At 35.3% G+C, this 18,653-nt stretch overlaps 1 protein-coding gene across 5 annotated transcripts in view; it reads left to right on the forward strand.

Moving 5' to 3' along the window:
* TFEC (transcription factor EC) overlaps positions 1 to 18,653 on the forward strand; it is a 123,411-nt gene that overhangs the window by 65,832 nt on the left and 38,926 nt on the right. For all 5 annotated transcript variants that reach the window (XM_032870958.1, XM_032870967.1, XM_032870991.1 and 2 more), the window contains one exon: positions 17,986 to 18,237. In XM_032870958.1, the coding sequence (XP_032726849.1) occupies positions 17,986 to 18,237 (252 nt within the window). The remainder of the gene's footprint in view (positions 1 to 17,985; positions 18,238 to 18,653) is intronic.

Here is an 18,653-nt window from a genome sequence, read left to right on the forward strand (position 1 = left end):
AACGAGGTCTTTGACCGTATTAGATTTGCAAAAATAGCAGTTGCAGAGGTAACAAGGGACCAGAATAGATGGCTCTATTTCATAAAAGAAAGGGGCAAAGTGAAAAGACTCATTAATGTTGAAGCAGTAGATGGATAACCAGTGACAAATATCAAGTAGATTTCCTTCAGATTGGTCAGAGAAAGGTCATTGATTATTTTTGGTTAAACTGGTTCACAGAGGCCAGGTCTCCACTAAAAAAGGGAATTAATTGCTTCCATTTCCCACTAATTGCCTCAACATTTCCCTTTGCTTTGTCATTGGAGATTTGGTCAGAGAGGCAAAAAGTCAAAAGTCAGAGTGTGATGGAATCTACATAAAAAGGGAATCTGAGGAGACCAAATTATGGCATTTGGTATAATAATTATAATGATATTTAGCATTTTTTCCCTGGGAGTGCTGTGGATTTTTAGAGACCTTTTCAATCTTTAATCAGACCGTAGGGCACATTTAAGAGAGTTCACTGTTTTTATTTCCATCTAGAGGATAAGGCATCACAGAGAGATGAACTGACCTCGGGCAAGTCTCCTGAGATATTAATCCTGTATGTTGGATTGCACCCTCCTATGTTGAGTTTTAGCTAGAAGCCTGGGCTCTTCCCAGAAGTATCATTCATTCATGCTCCTTCAGAGTCTAAAGACTTTTGTGCACATTATCATCTGAGATTACGCCTTCTATCAATTACAGAAAAATCACCCAAGAAAACAGCATGAAATGGTCTTGATGTCACAACTGTTGCTCAGGTTTCAGCTTATTAATTGACATTCCAGCCATTTTCAATTAATAAGACATTTTATTTTGTGTTTGATGACTCAACCAGTCTTTGAAATGCTGCCCAGCTCTAAGTTCTCTGGAATATATGAATTTTGTATTCCAGACATTTTGTTTTATTGTTCTGAAACCCAAAGCATATAGAAAGGGGAAAGAACATGAGCTCTGGATTAGTCAGTGTTTTACTACCTTCAGAGGCCCAATAGACAAATGTTTCTTTTTAGGAAGTCTCAAATCTTCAGTATCAACTACTTTTCTTTGCTGGAAGAACCAGAAATATGTTGTTCTTAATTAGATAGTTGTTACACTATAGGTCACTTATGACCTATTTGAATGAGCATAGGTTTTAAAGATGGTTAGGTTTCAAAACCAGCTCTGTCATAACCAGTTGTTTGATCCCAGACAGGTTATGTAACTTGATTGAGACTCAGTTTCTTTATGTGGAAACCTGATACACCTCATTAGGTTTCAAGGTTATAAATGAGAAAGTGGTGGTGAAGCACCTTGCTTAATGCCAGCATAGAATGAGGACCTAGAGACCTTAGCCATACGCTTATTGTTGCTAGAAATTATAAAGATATTAAATAATATAACTATTAATTGAGACAAGGTTTAAAAATCTTTAGATGCTGGTATAAAAGAAGCCCAGTATTCTATAGAAATGATTTATAAGAATTTATAGAATAAGATAATTTAAATTAATTTAATTAATTAATTAAAATTAAATTAAAATAATTTATAGAATAAGATGCTCTCATAGTTATGGTGAACTTGAGCTGGACCTTGTTCCTCTGGTCAGATGCCTCTCCATGGCAAGTCTTCCTTACTCTATCCTAATGAAAGTGCTTTCTTCCCATTGCCATTTGGTAATCAGAACTATTCTGGGAATTGAGTAATATTATTGTGCCCATTTTAAGATTAGGGTATTTACATACTGGGAAGAAATTGAGTGGCCCAAAGGCACACAGCTTGTTAGTGAGGAGTCCAGGTTTGAAAACAGGTAGGCTGATTCCAAAACCTGTAATTCCAACTGCTTCTCTAACAGTGCTTTTGAAACATCAGACTGTAATTTTAAGTTGTCATCTGTGCAAGCTGAGAAATTAAATTGCCTTCACCTCCACTTTAAAATTAATTAAGGGGATTCTTAAAGCTTATCCTTCTTTTGACAAGAATGGCTAGTTACACTAAAATGGAAAACCAGTCAACAGTGACATCTATGTGACTAACCCTACATTGGTTTCTTTCTAAGTGTTTTAATTTATTTTGTCTCCAAAAGTAAAACTAGCCCAGTCTTTGTCAGGACACAGGTCTCAGTCCTCTAACCAAAAACTATTAGGAGCTGGGCATATGGGTCCTTCCTGCTTCCATGGTGCTTTTCTCTTGGCTGCCTTTCCCCTGTCCCCTTCTGTAGTTCTCTGGCAGGCCCAATGAGCCTTTTCTCCCCAGCACTGAAGCTGAGGACCAACTCTGAAGAGAACCCTAATTGTCTAACTAGTTGCTCACAACATTTTTGTCTTGTTTCTCTTAAACAGTGTAACCTAATAAAATTCCTTTAAAATATATAAACAAGGCCTACGTACTACTAACACAGGAAGGGCTAAGACTATGTATACATGGGAAACCTGGTTTGACTATTTTGATTACTTGACTGCTCAAGTCAGTCAAAAAGTAATCACCAGTGAAGCAAACCATTCTGACAGATTTTTGGCCCACTGTGACTGCTTATTTGACTGGCTTGCCTGTCAGGTTGAAGTGGTCAGATTGACTGGAGACAGTCTAACTGAGAAATTTAACTCTGGAGGACGTGGGTGTCTGTATACCAGAATCACTTTAAATAACTTTATTTGAAATCTATACCTATTTTCCTGGGACCAGTGGGAGAAATTTGAAAGTGACACATTGCAGCATTTGACTTTCTGGAGTGAGATGTCTTGTCGCTTGCTAGAGCTAGCAATATATTTATAGGCTACAAAACAATCACATTTTTCCCTATGCGCATATGGAGTTCAATAGGATTGAAACTCTACCCTAACTTGGCCAAGTCTTAATAAGGCATCAGACTCTGTAACTCTTCTGAAGGGTTTATGATAGATATGTGACAGCAAATGATTTCTCAGATATCAGGATACCAATTCAGTCATTAGTGACTTGTGGTAAGGGCCACGTTGACCTTGCCACTAATAGTAGTTCTAAGAAGAAGAAGAATGTATAAGAGAAAGAAAAAAATCAAAATAAAATACCAAACAAAACCCTTGGTCAGATGCAAGAGAATCTGGTTGACATTATTACTTGAGCTACTTTCTGAAAGCAAGCCCCCTTATATATCTATGCTTCTGTTCTTTTTGGAAGTTTACTTTGAAATGAGCTCCCAGGTTTGGACAAGACAACACGATAAGGATGGAAAAAATAATTTATTCTCACATGACAATATTGGATTTTTAGGGGAAGAACACATCAAGGTTATTATCTGCTGTAAGCACATTTTTATATGGTCTGGTTTATGTTGGTTGAATATCCTAATATGTTTACATTGAGAATTTGAAATATCCTGTTCTTGTTTGAAAGACTTATTCATGTGTTGCTCTTTAACCTTCCTAAAATTCTAGCTTTACTCACGGACATGGAAATGTTTTGTAAATGTCCGGAACTTTGATGCTAACTCATGTACTTCTATTAAATGTATTTAATAATAAGATTAGGTAGAAGTTAGGGCTACAGTGTTAGTAAAGACTTTAAAGTTATGACACTTTTCCTAAAATAACTTGCTTACTTGTCATATTTTCCCTTGCGTTAGAGTCACTTGATGTATCATTCTGGTTTTGGTTTTTCTATTTTTTTTTTAATTTTGTGATTAATTGAGGAAAGGAAGCTTACTTTAGTTTTGTTTTCAAAGTTTATACTTTTTAGTCATTTTATGATTAAATGTTTTTAGCAATAAAGCCCTTTGAGTAAAAGAGAGAACAAAATCAAATCTCAGTTTAAAGAATGCTATAGAGAGGCCATTGGGATATATATTTAAATTTTACATGTCCTCTACATTATAGAATCATTATTAATTATGTTTCAATGATCATCTTGATGCTTCAGGGTTTTTACACATTTAGGATTATTTCCTTAGGCTATGCAAATGTATTGCACAAATTTACTTCCTTAGTAGTAAGTGACCTGGGTACTTGTTGCATTGTTCCCTCCTCAGCACTAGGTATTAAGAATTAGAATGTATTTTGTTAAGTTTAAAGGCAAAAAGCTTTGTTTTAATAATTACGTCTGATGAGGAACAGAGACTCGTTAGTGAGACCAGTGAGGATTTGAACTTTCGCTTTGCTTCAAAGTTCCTTAATGTAGCCTCTATCTTCACTTTGGCCTCTGGAGAGAATTAGGCTGCTCACCTCAGTGGCTTTCTATGAGGATTGCCTGACACAAGGTAATCCAAGCTCTGCGCCTGACACAAAGCAACACTTACTTACTCACTATACTTATTACCAATTTATGCCATTATTGTCATTATGATAACTAGTGTAATTTTTAACTTTGAAGAGAGTACAGTGTGAGCTTATGTGGATTAATTTTTTAACTGTGTCACTTCTATAACTTGGCTAACCTCTCTGAGCCTTAGTTCATCAATAACATGCATAAAATAAGGGATTAGAATCATAAGGGACCAAATATGAGATCACAAAAGGGATCAGTGGATAAAAAAGTTCTCTGTTAATAGTAAAATACCGTATAAAATACAGTATACTGTGTCCTATTCATTCTATTTACTATTGTCTTTGGATTCCAGGGCAGTTGTCTGCTTACCCTATAATCTTGTAGCTGCATACTTAAAAATTCAGTTTCAGTGACAGAGAAGACTCACATAAATTGTGACAATGATGGTGTTATTAAATGGTGAAAACAGAAACCAAATTATCTATGCAATATACCACTGTTTTTTATTTAGTCTCATGGAAATATCATATTCAAAGTTAACAAATGTCCACCATTTTGTCATCATAAGATATTCTACAAGCAGTAAATGAGAAAATTAAGACCATGTTTGATGCTGCAATTTTTGGAGATAATTTCCCATTGAGAAGAGGAAGCATGGTTGATAGTACACTTCACCAATAAATCTTTTATGGTAGAATTTTTGCCACAACCAAGCAAGTGATCCGTGTTAAGAAGCTGGGACATTTATGGGGATGTCGGCTGGTTTCCTAAGCAGAGAGGTAGTGAGCAACTGATAGGAAAAATGAAAATGTAAAAGTTGACAGGGGTAGATTCTGTGGAGGGCCTTCTTCAGGGGATTTCAGAGGATGATCCAGTGTCCTAAACTGGGGCCTCAGCCTTCCAGCTTTCTTGCTCTCTTACTCTTCATACTTTCTCTTTAGTCTGATTGACTCTTAATATACAACTATCCCCTCTTCTCACCTTTGGGCCTTTGTTTCCTCCCTGTCCAGTCTTTACTTACTTCTGTCAGTTCTCACTGGTAGAGGTGCTTTTTGTCCCATTGTCCTGTTACAACTGACCATCCTCGACCAGCACAGCCTCTCAGCTGCACTTTAATCCTTAATTTGATCACACCTTCAAAAGCCCTTTGTAATGTAAGGTTACATATCCACAGGTTCTGGTGATTAGAACGTGGACTTCTTTGGTGAGGGAAGCATTGTTTTACTTACCACAGAATAATTGAAAATAATTGGTAAAAGCTTAAAAGACTAAAACAGTATATTTACTAATTATATATATGTTTTTCTTTTTAAATTTCAGTGAAAAGGTTTTCTTTTAATGCTTTGTCTGCTCAAATGAGAATGGAAATACAATTCTGGATCTTCATCTCTGAAGTTACAGTAAATATTTTCCACATATTTCAAAGCTACAATATTAACTAGCATTTTGAGTTTTTTGTTATTTCTTAAAAGCAATTGACATGCACAAAAAAGATCTTACAAAGAAATTTTCTGTTATTTCACCTCTTGCCAAATTTTTATATGTATTTGTTTATATCTTAAATTTATTCCTCAGAGCAAGAAGTTTAAAGAGATCAAATAGAATAGTCATGATATTTATTTAGAACAAGCCAAGGTGAAAATAGTATTTTCTGCCCTCCTCACCTCCTCCTTCCCCATCCACCTGTTCTCTATCAAGAAAAGGTGTTAGATGTTTTTAGGAAAGAAACATTTATGTAACAGTAAAGATAATATAAGGAAACTTCCTGGGGAAGAGGGCTAGGACTCTTCAGAACAGTGTACATTAAATACACAGATCTAAAGACAAAATTGGAACAAAACATCTTTAATAAAAAAAAGAAATTCTCATCTAAAGTTAGTATTTCCTGATGGTAGATTTCAACTATAGCATTGTCCCATACTGTGTAGAGAAGCCAGATCTTACATCATGTGAGAGTTACAAGACAAAGTGAAACACAAAAACAAAATCCTGAGTGAACCAAATCAAACTTAACTAATCATGGGGAAGCAACTGCAAAGGTTTTTCCACCAGAGTCAGCTGGTGGATACTTGTCTATGGATATAGGACACATCTTTTTCTAATAATGGAGGCTGGAGTTAGTTGTTATTATCCTCGCGAGCTGGTAATAAATACCTTGTAGTTGAAAGAATACCCTACTTGCAATCAAAAGACGTAAAGTAGAGTTCACTTTTTCGTCTGAGTGATTTTGCGCAAGTCCGATAACCCATCTGAGCTTCTGTTTCTTCATCAATGGAGTGAAGACAAAAGTTCTTCCTTAGACCATTGGAACGTTGGATTCCACGTGTGACGGTGGCTACTCTTATACGGTATTCTTGGACTTTCATTTAGTCCATGAGGTCCTATGATCAGTCTTCTTGATAAATTAATGTTTCATGGCCAGGTACTTTCTGTAACTATAAAAAATTTGCGACAGAAGTATGTTTCTTTGATTCAAAAGGAACACTGTTCTTCGGTGACAAGGGGAAGGTGAAACTGTGTGCAACAATCTGTAACTGCAGGCCTTTCCTACATGAAGGCATGATGACTGGAGGAATTTGATTAATGTAGATAAAGTAATAACAGATGCATCTGAAACACAGAGAGCCAGACATCATCCTATTTACTAGTTAAGTAAAACAAAGACAATGTAGATTTTGCCCTTTTTTTCCTGGAAATACTAGTAATAACTATAAAAATTGAGTGATAGAAATGTACTTATGAAACAAAGCCATTTTCTGCAGTTTGTCAATCAAAATGAATAATTTCAAAGTCTCATTTTCAATTAGATTATTTTAATATTTAACTACCTAAAATGCCCCAATCGTATTCTTTAGAAAATGGTTAGACTAGAATACCACAGTTCTAATGATGACATTTTATTATCATAAAAATGACTTCATTAATTGATGATCATATATCAACTCATAAAGTAGATACAGGATATAAAAAGTTTTCAAGCCTGAGATAGTATAAAACCATTTAAATTGTTTAGAATTTTTTTCAGGAATAAACCTCTGTGATCTTTTTATTCTCACAAAAAGATGTATGAATTTGTTATAAATTCAACTACCTTAAGAGACCTGTGAGTTTGTTTTACAACAAGATCTGTATAAGTTGACAATATATGGATATTATCCCAAATCTAACCATTGAGATATATTAAAAATGTAAAAATATAATGCATTTATAACAGAATGATGCAAACGATGCAAGTATTATAGGGAGGTTTGGATTTTGTTGTAGGTGTTCCCATTGATGGTTTTGAATCTATTTTAGAGCATGTAAAATTAAAAATAAATTCACTCATGACTTTCTAAGATATTTGAAACAAGACCTCTTAAAGAAGTCAGTCTTGTTTCTCCTTTATTCTCTGAATCCTTGAAAGAACATTTACAACTTCATAATGAAAATGATTTAAGGTCACTATACTGAGGATGAAAAAAAGTACGTTTAACCACTACATGAGAGCTTTGTTTTAAGTTGAAAGTAACTGTGAAGTATAAAGTATCATCTAAACACAACTGTTGGTTTCTGAAGCAAAGAGGACTTATAAAAGTTCTCTTAATAAATATTAATGTTTAAGCTTTAATGCAGTCAGTTAAACTTTTAAAAAAATTTAAGACATTTTACTGAATCTAGCTTAAGCAACTAACTTGTATTTTTCTACATTTACGAAAAAAATTTAATTATATGAGAAACTTCTGAAAGCTTTGGGGAAGAGTATTAACTCATTTAAACACAGCTAAAAGCACTACATATGAATATGTTTAATATCAAAATATAATCTTACGCCTTAACCTTTCCTTCTTTTTTTTTTTTAAGATTTTATTTATTTATTTGACAGACATAGATCACAAGTAGGCAGAGAGGCAGGCGGGGGCTGGGGGAGGAGGAAGCAGGCTCCCTGCTGAGCAGAGAGCCTGATGCGGGGCTCAATCCCAGAACCCTGAGATCATGACCTGAGCTGAAGGCAGAGGCTATAACCCATTGAGCCACCCAGGCGCCCCCCCCAACATTCTTCCTTTTTAAAGGGAAAACACATCTTTCATTCATTCAGTTGGTCTGTTGAATCAAAAAGGACATTTCCTCATGTCATTAGTTCCCCAAGAGTTAACATATTCTTCAATATGAATTTTGATTTTTGACACATTATCGTTTCAGAAAATAAAATGAAGTTAAATATTGTGCTGAAGTTTTTAAAAATAACTGTGGAGGCCCATTCAAGTTTTTTATTTATGATATTGTATGATTAAATAATATTATTTATTTAAAACCTATAGCATAGTCCCTTCTTCAGGCTGTTTACTCAATAAACAAAAAGAGTACAAAATCTATTATCCGAAAACTTAGGGCTAGATGTGTTTTAGAATTCTCAGTATTTCAGATATAGTACATATAGAGAGGCCTAAAATGGCATGACATACTCAAACACATTAATGTATCTGCAGCAATGCCTACTAGTATCTATTATGAGACAAAGAAAGATTTTAAATAGCCTTACTTTATTTCTGACCTGATTTTGCCACAAAATGGGTTTGCACCAGATTGAAATAAAAAACAAAAATGAACTTCTGATTTTCAGAGATTTTTGGATTCTGGAATTACAGTTGAAAGATTGAGGACTGATAAGGAGAGTTGCAATGCACTTGGATTAGGAAAATAAGTCTATATATCAAAGGGTTGAATATATCACTTTGGAAATAGGAAAAACAAATAATGATTTTATTAAGGAGGATTTACTCCACTGTGTAACACATACAAACTTCAAGTGAACTCTTGCAAAGTGTGTAAAAAAAAAAATAGAATCTAGGGAAAAACTAGAGTTTAGAATCAGAATTGATTACCTGGTGTGTAATTAGAGCTTGGGAGTCCACCATGTTCAGTTCTAGGCCCTCTCATCTTCTAATTCTGTACATCTCCCCCCAAATCATCTCATTAGTTACCATCTAAGTGTAAATGTCAAGCTGGCTTTATCCACAGTGCATACTTCTGAGTTCCAGACCCATGTATCTGGCTGCCTACTTCACACCTTCAAAACACCGCAAACTCATTGTGTTCAAAATCAAAATTATGATTCTCTGTCCCTCCCAAAACCCCAGTCTTCTCTGTGAAGAGTATCACTATCCATTCTCTCACTTAAGCCAGAAACTCAGGTGATTTCTTAATCCATTTCTAAGCATCTCTGAAATCCAGCTACTTGTTTCCATGTGATACCTCACTCTTATCCCATGACCCTAGTTCAAGCAACCCATTTTTCTTTCCTGGACTCTCCTTTTACCGTGCTAGAACTCATTTAACTGAACTACTATGGTCCCCTTCCCTGTGATAAAGAAAATAAGACACCTTTGAACACCTAAAAGCATTGCAAGGACTGGCCTCCTCAGTGTCATACCACACCATAATCTCTCTGCTCCTTCACGCTTCACTCCTCTCAAGCATTTTTCTCATCTTCCCTCCTCCCATCAAAGTCTTTGCACATGGTGTTCCATCTTCCTGGAATACATTCTCTATACTTTTGCTCTAATTACTTCCTTTTCATCTTCCAGATCCAGCTCTACCATCCCTTCCTCAGGCAAACCATCCCTAACTTTTGTCTGGATAATTTCTGTCCACAGGCTCTTAGTCTTGTGTATCTCTCCTTCCTATTCTAACAGCACTTGAGAATTTACAGTCATTTATGTGATCGTTTGACTAAAATCAGTCTCTTCTGCCTGTCCATAGATGCATAAGGAGAGGGACTATGTTTCACCTTCCTCACCACTGTTACCCACATTAATGGCTACTGGATAGAGGCACACATATTCATTTGAATGACTTGCTTCTCTTTTATGTCTGTCTGCTTGCTTTTGAGATACCTTTTACTTTAAAAAAATTTATCACATTGTGTTACAATTATACGTTTAGTTATATGTATCTCTTAATACACTGTGAACCTTTGAAGACTGGGCTATGTCTGTTTTGTTCAGAATTATATCCCCAGAACTTATCATAGTAGCATAAAATCTGATGTGCAGTAGGCACTCAAAAAAGTATTTGTAGAATCAATGAATGCTCAACCTGTGAGTACAGGGTCAAATGTATTTTAAAGTATTATGGCTCAAGTTATCTCCATGTTTCATATTAACTTATTTTGGTCGTTGATGATATTGCCAGTTGACTTTAGTGTGCGCATGGCCTGTTGTGTTCTTTTAAAGCCAACATGAGGTGGTCAGTCTCTGATGTCATTTGTAATTGACATTTACAGCTCAAAAATTCCAAATACACAGGCCCTTAAGAAACCGAGGAGAATAAATAAACTATAATTATTGCTTATATTTGTTCTAATTCTCTTAAAGGTATAATATGGTGATTTTCCTGAGGTGCTAACATAAACAAAACAAATCAGCACAAGCATAGATAGAACTAGACTGAGTTGTAAGGGAAGCTTAGACTTTAAAGTGTAAATATGAGTGCTTATGGAGTGCAACCATTTTTACTGCTAGGACACTACTGAATTACAAAAAGAAAAAAAACTCTGCTTAATAATATTCATGCCTCTTTAAAGTCTCATAAGTGTGGGTCTCTCCTCAAAGACATACCATCGGAATTACCTAAATTCAAATGATTGGGACTGACGGGATATGTTACAATCACATTTTACATTATTATCCATTAAATAGCTTTGGATTATATAACACTCATCTGAAATATGCTGACAGTTATTCAGAAATCTAACTAAAACTTTTGATGAACCAGGCCCTACTTTGTTCAGTAGTTATATCTCAATCAGACAAGCTCGACTGTATAATTTTAGGTTTAGTCAAGATGAGATTTATGGGTATATCATATCCAAAGACTGCTGCAAAGAAAGTAAGATTTGAAGAAATGAGTTATTAATCTTTACCATATAACATTAACAAATGTCGTGTGGCTTTTATAAGTAGCTACCTAGAGGTAGTAGATTCATGAGCCCCCCAAAATAGATTTCTTCTTATATACCTCTGATGCCAGGAATATAATGAATAGTCACCTATTATTCACTTGTGAAATCCAAGCTTTTACTTCATTTATTAAATTCAAGTTTAGTACAAAATTAACAAAATTAAATAAGGACTGTCATGTCGTAGTGAATGGGATTTTCTGTCTTGCTTTTCAACAGGGGTCTGTGAGTGTGTACATACATGTAAATGTGTGTGTGTGTGTGTGTGTGTGGTGACAGTGTACATGTTTTTCTTTACTATCATGAGGTACCATATTTACTATAAATCTATTTCTTGCTGAATATATTTCTGTTTCTCCTCTTGCAAATAGACTAAACATGCTTATTAGGTAGTGCCCACGTTTGCTTGATTGATTAGCTTGGCTAGTCAAATTAATGGTGATAAAAAGTCTTGTTATTGAGATAATTGCTTGTGTGATGTTTGCCATCACTTTTTAGTTTGGAGTTTCAAAAGGCCGGTACCCAGAAGGTGTTTTATCTCCTCCCAGGTCCTGTGCCCTCAGTTTAGATAAGTGGTCTCCAGGTGGATAGTGACATGTGGGTCATAGACCTGCTTTCTAGAGAGGAATGACTTTCCCTTGGGACTAGCTTTAACAAAGAGCAAACTCTCATTAAATGTTAAACTCTCAGTAAATGTTGAAAGAATTAGCTGAGGGCTTTTATCATCATCTTATGGTTTCTCTATAAAAAGATAACATTTTAAAAGAAGCTTATATATATATGTGGGAATCATGTTTATAAGTTTTTATATGATGTACAGCAGTATTAAGGAGATATGATACAAGCAGACAGTCTTACAGATACAGAATCACAGGGTTTATTGGAGTCCTTCAAAGATTTTTTTTGGTGCAACTACCTACTTGCTTCTAAAATTTCTTTGTACATTATACTCTCTCTGTTGTTATCCACCGGATGGGATATGAAACCCATACAAGAACTAGGTCAAAAGACTACAGTATAGAACACTGAAAAGTAAATTGGAGGAATGAACTCATGTATCTAGGAGCATAATTTGAAAGCCACTGTGTGAAAATAAGAATGACTCCACGTGGGGGCATAGAGAGTCCTTCTAGCCAGCACTGCATGGCTAGCCCACATTACTCCACAGTCTTCTACCTACCAGGAGGTCTTATACCCAAATGCAAATAGGGTCACTTAATAACATTTTGTTAATCCTAATTAATTCCTAACAAAATCTTTGCTGATGTGTAAAGTTGAACCCTCCCAAGCCTCATCTAAATTCTAAGACTTCAAAAAATTTTATCAGACATCAGTTACCCTAAATTGTTTCCTCTTGTTTCACCTGCTATTGTCAAGAGAATGTAGCTGACTTTTTTCTATGACATTTGGCTGCTTTCTCCTGGACCTCCCATCAATTCTCTTAATAGTCAGGATTCCTGCATCTGTTCTAGCCCAAGAACAAATAGAAAAAGGACACACACACACGCACACACACACACACACACAGACACTTTGCATTTGTAATGTGATCCCCCAGTCATCATGTTTCCTGCAACCAGGAGAATGCAGTTTTTTGCTTCCTGACCAAATCCTTCCCTTTAGATTATTGTATTTGTAGGAATTTGTGTTATTCTAATTTTTAAAAAATAGTTTACCCGTTAAGCACATTGTCCTAGTTCTATTAGTGGATCTAAACATTTTTTTATAGCTCACTAATACACTATATCTAATTTCTTAAAAGACCCCATCCCTTTATTAGAACATGAAAATCTAAACTACATTTGAAACATTAAAAATGAACTTTTTAAGCTAATTTTTTCATTTTTTTAACTCCAAGTAATGGAACTTTTTTTAACACCTTAATTTCTATCTAATGGTTAGTTTGAGACCATTGTGTTGGGGTGATGGCCTTACCAGGTGAGCCTCTGGGTTAGTCTATCTGAAGATGGAGTCTGCTGTGTAAATTGTTCTGGAGGCTGTGAGTGCTATCTCAGGGTCCAGTCAGATTTGTACAAGGTTATGTATTTGGGCTTTTCACTGGAGCTGATTCATATTATGCCTTTGATCAGAAATAAAAATAGTGTGTGGTGTGGTACATTGCCTAGATGATCCCCTTCACAAGTGAGCCACTCTTCCCTCCTCCTGATCCTGTTCTCCTCACACTACTGTGGCTGAGGTTCTGAAATCAACCCCCAACAAATCTCCTGCAGGCATGTCTCAGAGTATATTTCCTAGGTAACCCAACTTAAGGTGATTTTTTTAAAAATATGGGCATATGAAGAATTTCTTTGCCTATTTTACAAAAACTGCTATTGGGATTCTTGTTCAAGTCCTCCATGAAAAAAATCCAGTTTATAAATTCTCAGATATTATTTGTAAAAATATTTGTCTTTCCTCAGAACTGGTATGATCTAATTACTTAATAAAAAATATATATTAGGTTGACCCATATAGATAAAATATATATATATGTGTGTGTGTGTATATACACACACACACACACACACACACACATATATATATATATATTTAATTCTCCTTTTTCCTTGGCTGCCAGGATGTTCATGGGTAAGTTTTTATACTTAATTGAAATTTAATCTTCAGCCTACATTTCCTGGTGTAAATATCTCTTACCACATTCACACTTCATATTTATTTATAATGTCTTAGAAAATAAGGAGACTATAAATATATTCTTTTAAGTGAAATAAAACAGATTTCGCATGCAGGCATTAGATTCAACATGACCATGTCTATGTTTAGTTTCCAATGGTGGTATATCCTAGTGGTAATGCTCAAGCATAGTACTAAGTTCTGGGGATATGATTTACTTATTTGTTTTCATAAGCAAAATTCCTTTACATTTGGATGGTCTCAATCTCTTTGATAGTCCAGTGAACCAAATCACAGTCTACAGCTGCTCCGACTTTCTAGGTGAAGACTTTGACATTCTGGTTATGGTTTACCAGCTCTTCTAGTAGATTCCCAAAGCTATCTCGGGTCATCATAGTTACTCAAATGCTGTACTTCAATGACTCATTCATTCATTCACTGAACGCATGTAGATGCATTTTTAATCACCGGCTGGGTGCCATTCTCTGGGTTATGTACAGGATGTATGGGAGGAAAACTGTCAGCAAGAAAAACACAGTCCTTGCCCTTGGAGATCTTTCATTTTTCTTCCCTGTCCAAACTCTGACTAGACCTTCATTCTATGAAGGCAGGCACTGTGCTGATTTCCCTTCTGCCTTCGATGTACCTCTCAGCACACAGACACTTGGCACTCAAAATATATTTCTTGAATAAGTGGATAAATGAACAAGGGCAACCTATCATTTCATCTACTTCATCTCACAAAATACTGGGATCTTCAGTAAGGGAAAGCCAGTAGTTTCATGGCTTTGTCTTCAGATGCCAGGCAATTTAAAAGTGTTTTAAAATAGGCTTCACAAGGGGCACCTGGGTGGGTTAGTCAGTTAAGCATCTGCCTTTGGCTCAGGTCATGATCCCAGAGTCCTGGGATCCAGCCTCATGGGCTCCCTGCTCTGCGGGGAGTCTGCTTCTCTCTCTGTCACTCCTCCTGCCTGTGCACTGGTGCGCTCTCTCTCTCTGTCAAATAAATAAATAAAATAGTTTTAAAAATAGGCTGCACATGGTTTAGCTGCTGCTTTACACTTAGTTGTCTCATTGTTCTGATAATCAGTTCATGATAGGAGACGATGGAGATTTTCTGGGGAGTACTTTTTTCACATTCCATTGTATCTTTCCTGCTCCACTAAGCTTTTAGTCCCTTATGCTTGCTCTACAGATGTTCTGTAGATGGGGTCCCAGACGGTCCTCACTTTTGCCCTCTAACCCATTGTAATTTTCTGTAAAAAAACAAACAAAAACCCCAAAAGACAAAACGACAAAAACTCAATAATTTCGGCAGAATTAAAGTTAATCCCATTTTATGTTTTGCTTCAACTCTATAGAATGGTCTGCAGAGGATATGGTGGTCTTGTTTTGAGAAAGGAAACTCTATTCATGTGAGTTCTTTTTCACAACTAACATATGTGAATGCTTCCCAAGCTTTTTTTTTTTTTAACAAATATCTCTTTATTTGGCTGCAGATATAGAAGGTTTTTTTTTTTTTTTTTTTTAAATCTATTTATTTGACAGAGAGCAGGAGAGAGAGCGAGAGAGAGCACAAGCAGGGGGAGCCAGCGCAGGGAGAGGGAGAGGGAGAAGCTGGCTCCCCACAGAGCAGGGAGCCTGAGGCAGGGCTTGATCCCAAGACCCTGGGATCAGGACCTGAGCCAAAGGCAGAAGCTTAATCGACTGAGGCACCCAGGTGCTCCTGTCTCCCAACTTCTTGTCTTCTTTCTTGTTTTCTTTGATCTTTTGCTCTTGAGATTTCCTTCCTTTTGCCCCTGTGCAGGGCCATTTCCTTCCAACACCTGATTTAAAACCACTTCCTCTTATAATTCATTTAAAAATCCACTGCTTTTTGTGGCATTTTTAATTCATTGTATACATCACTGAGCTTTTCCTTTGCACTCCAGTCATTTCAATTATTTACTCAAGAGCCAATAGTACTCAGTGTTTAGGTAGGCTCTGTATTCCAGCTCTGTCCCTTACTAGCAGAGTAATGAGAGGCGTGTTATTAAATCTCTCTGCCTCTGTGGCTTTATCTACATAAGGCAGTGGGGATACTAATGATACTTCACTCCTAAAGTTGTAACAAAGATTAAAGGAAATAATGAATGTAAATATCCTGGTACCTGTTGCATGTTATTATTATCATTATTGTTTTTACTGTAGTTGATATTAATACTGCCTAACTAGATCATAGGCCTGTAGAGCCCTGGGATCACATTACGACTTCTCTTGATGTAACACCAAATGCAATAAGTACCCTAATGAAAGCTCTTAAAGTCAATGGATGAAAAGTAAAAAATGAATTAGTTAATGAATGTTGTAAATTCTGATTCAACATACTTTTCTTAGAACAAGAGGCATTTTCCTTTCGTGGGGATACAATGCTCTTTAGTCTTCAATTACATCGTATGATTTGTAAATCTGGAGATGCTATTTATAATGTATATTTTGTAAATGTACACAGATTAAGAAGGATTAACTAAAACTGTAAGATAATCTAAACAGCTACCCTAGAAAAATGATCACTGGCATTTTAATGAAATGTTATTTTACAACTTTAAAGCTCATAGCAATATAATTAGTAATATGTGTAATCTTTATTACCAATCTTAATCTTTTTTATATGACTGAAAAATTATTTTATGGTACTACAATTAAAATAATGCTAAAAATGTCAGCATAACAGAATTAGACTAAAGTAACTACTATAATATTGTACCCCAAACCAGCTAATTTAAATGCAAAATACTTTGTAAAGGCTATTTATCTGGGCTAATGCATGTTAAGGGATTTAAGGAGTAGTTTGTGTAGCTGAAATAAAAGGAAAAATAAGCACTGTACAGCAATCTTTACTATTGTTTAACATGAGAGAAATATTAAGTAGGTTTATATATAGGCCACTTGAGGAAAATGTATTAGAAGCCACATCACAGCATAGTAAATATAAAGAGGACTGGCAGGCAATACTACTTTCAAAGTCTTTTAAAGGAAAAGCTTGACGTGGTTAAAATTACACTTCTGCACTCCATGTTATATTGTTAACTGTGATAACTAGCTAGAATTTTAAGGCTATGTTTTGAAAAGGGATTTCAAAATATGGGACAGTTGTTTAGTTGACACATGACACTGGTTAGATTTTTCTCTGAATGCTTCCTATGATTCATAATCATCTACACAATTATTACTAAGTGAGAATATGGAAAAGCTTAGAAGTAAGATTATGTATGTATGTATATACCTATGTAATCTCTACACCCAATGTGGGGCTCAAACTCACAACCCTGAGATCAAGATCAAGCCAGATGCCCCTAAAAATAAGATTTTTTAAAACTAAAAATAGGGTATGCCTGGGTGGCTCAGTCCATTAAGCATCTGATTCCTGATTTTGGCTCAGGTCCTGATCTCAGGTTTGTGGGATGAAGCCCAGAGAGGGCTCCATGCTCTGCAGAGAGTCTGCTTGAGATTCTCTCCCTCTCCTTCTCCCTCTCTGTCTGTTCCTCCCCCAACTGGTGCTCTCTCTTTCTCTCTCTCTCTTTATTTTTCTAATAAATAAATAAATAATTTTTAAAAATAAAAAATAAAAATAAGCTAGCACAGAATTTTTTTTAAATATGGAAAAAATTACTTTGATTACTTAGATTTCACCACCCATATCATACTTAATATTTTATATATATATTTCTAGTTTCTGTTCATCATGAGCAATTTTTAAAAATATTTGATAAAAATAGTTGTGATTATGTCCCATGGAATATTTATATGTAATATTAAAAAATCCAAGAAATACATATTATATGAAAATTACTCTATTTTCCTTCTATTATTTTAAGCTTCCTTTTCTAGAACCTCAAAACGTATTGCTACTTATATATTTATTCCCAATTTTGGTTCAGTTACCTGTTATTTTGAGAGCTCTTCTTAAAAACTTGGTTAGCATTGAACATATTTTAGTAAGTTTAAGCTACTTCTTAAAAATGGTCATCCATTAGTAGGGTACGTAAATTATGATAGAAGCATAAATCGTAAATTTGAGAGAAGTAGATGTTGTAATGTGTCTATTAACATAATTCAGTTATTGAAAGTAGAAATCTGATTTACCAGGTGATACTACACATTGTATTTGTTTGATTTTGATTTGGTAGGTCTCAGCACATCTGGAAAATCCTGCAAAATCCCAGCTACAGAAAGTCCAGAGACAACAAGTAAAACCCTTCATGACCCTTGACTACCAGCTTGTCAACCAGACTCCTAAACGGTCACACCCTCCAACACCAAGCAGTGCGCTTCTGGTGCAGCAAGGACACCTGTCTCCCGAGAGTGACGCTGGCTTTACTGGAAATCCACTCACCAAGTTACTAACTCTTGGGAAAGAAGATGACAATGTGGAATGGCATGTATGTCTAGTAGCTACTTATGAAAATATATAATCAGCTTTTGAAAAAAACTGTAGAGAGATTAAACTCTACATTTTTATAGTAAACATTCCAAATGCAAATGTATTTAGCAAAAGGGATGTCTTAATGTATTCATTTATAATAGTTAGTTATGCACATATTGATTCCTCTGCATAATAAAATATAACGGTTCATTTCTCAATACCTCATTTCAGTTATGTATCAGTGTGAGTCAAAATGGGCTCTAACAGTCATTTATGTTAGGAAGATTTAGCTTTGTAAGGATTGTCTGGTATATTTAGTTAAAATATTTATCGATAGTTGTATTATCTTAAATACCCATTAAAATAAAACAGGAAGAAGTTGTTTAAATAGCAGTCAACATGTGCTCTAAAATAAGACTAAAAATGTTATTG

This window comes from Lontra canadensis, unplaced genomic scaffold (genome assembly GCF_010015895.1).
Source record: "Lontra canadensis isolate GAN:19392208 unplaced genomic scaffold, GSC_riverotter_1.0 scaffold2, whole genome shotgun sequence".
Classification (NCBI taxonomy): domain Eukaryota; kingdom Metazoa; phylum Chordata; class Mammalia; order Carnivora; family Mustelidae; genus Lontra; species Lontra canadensis.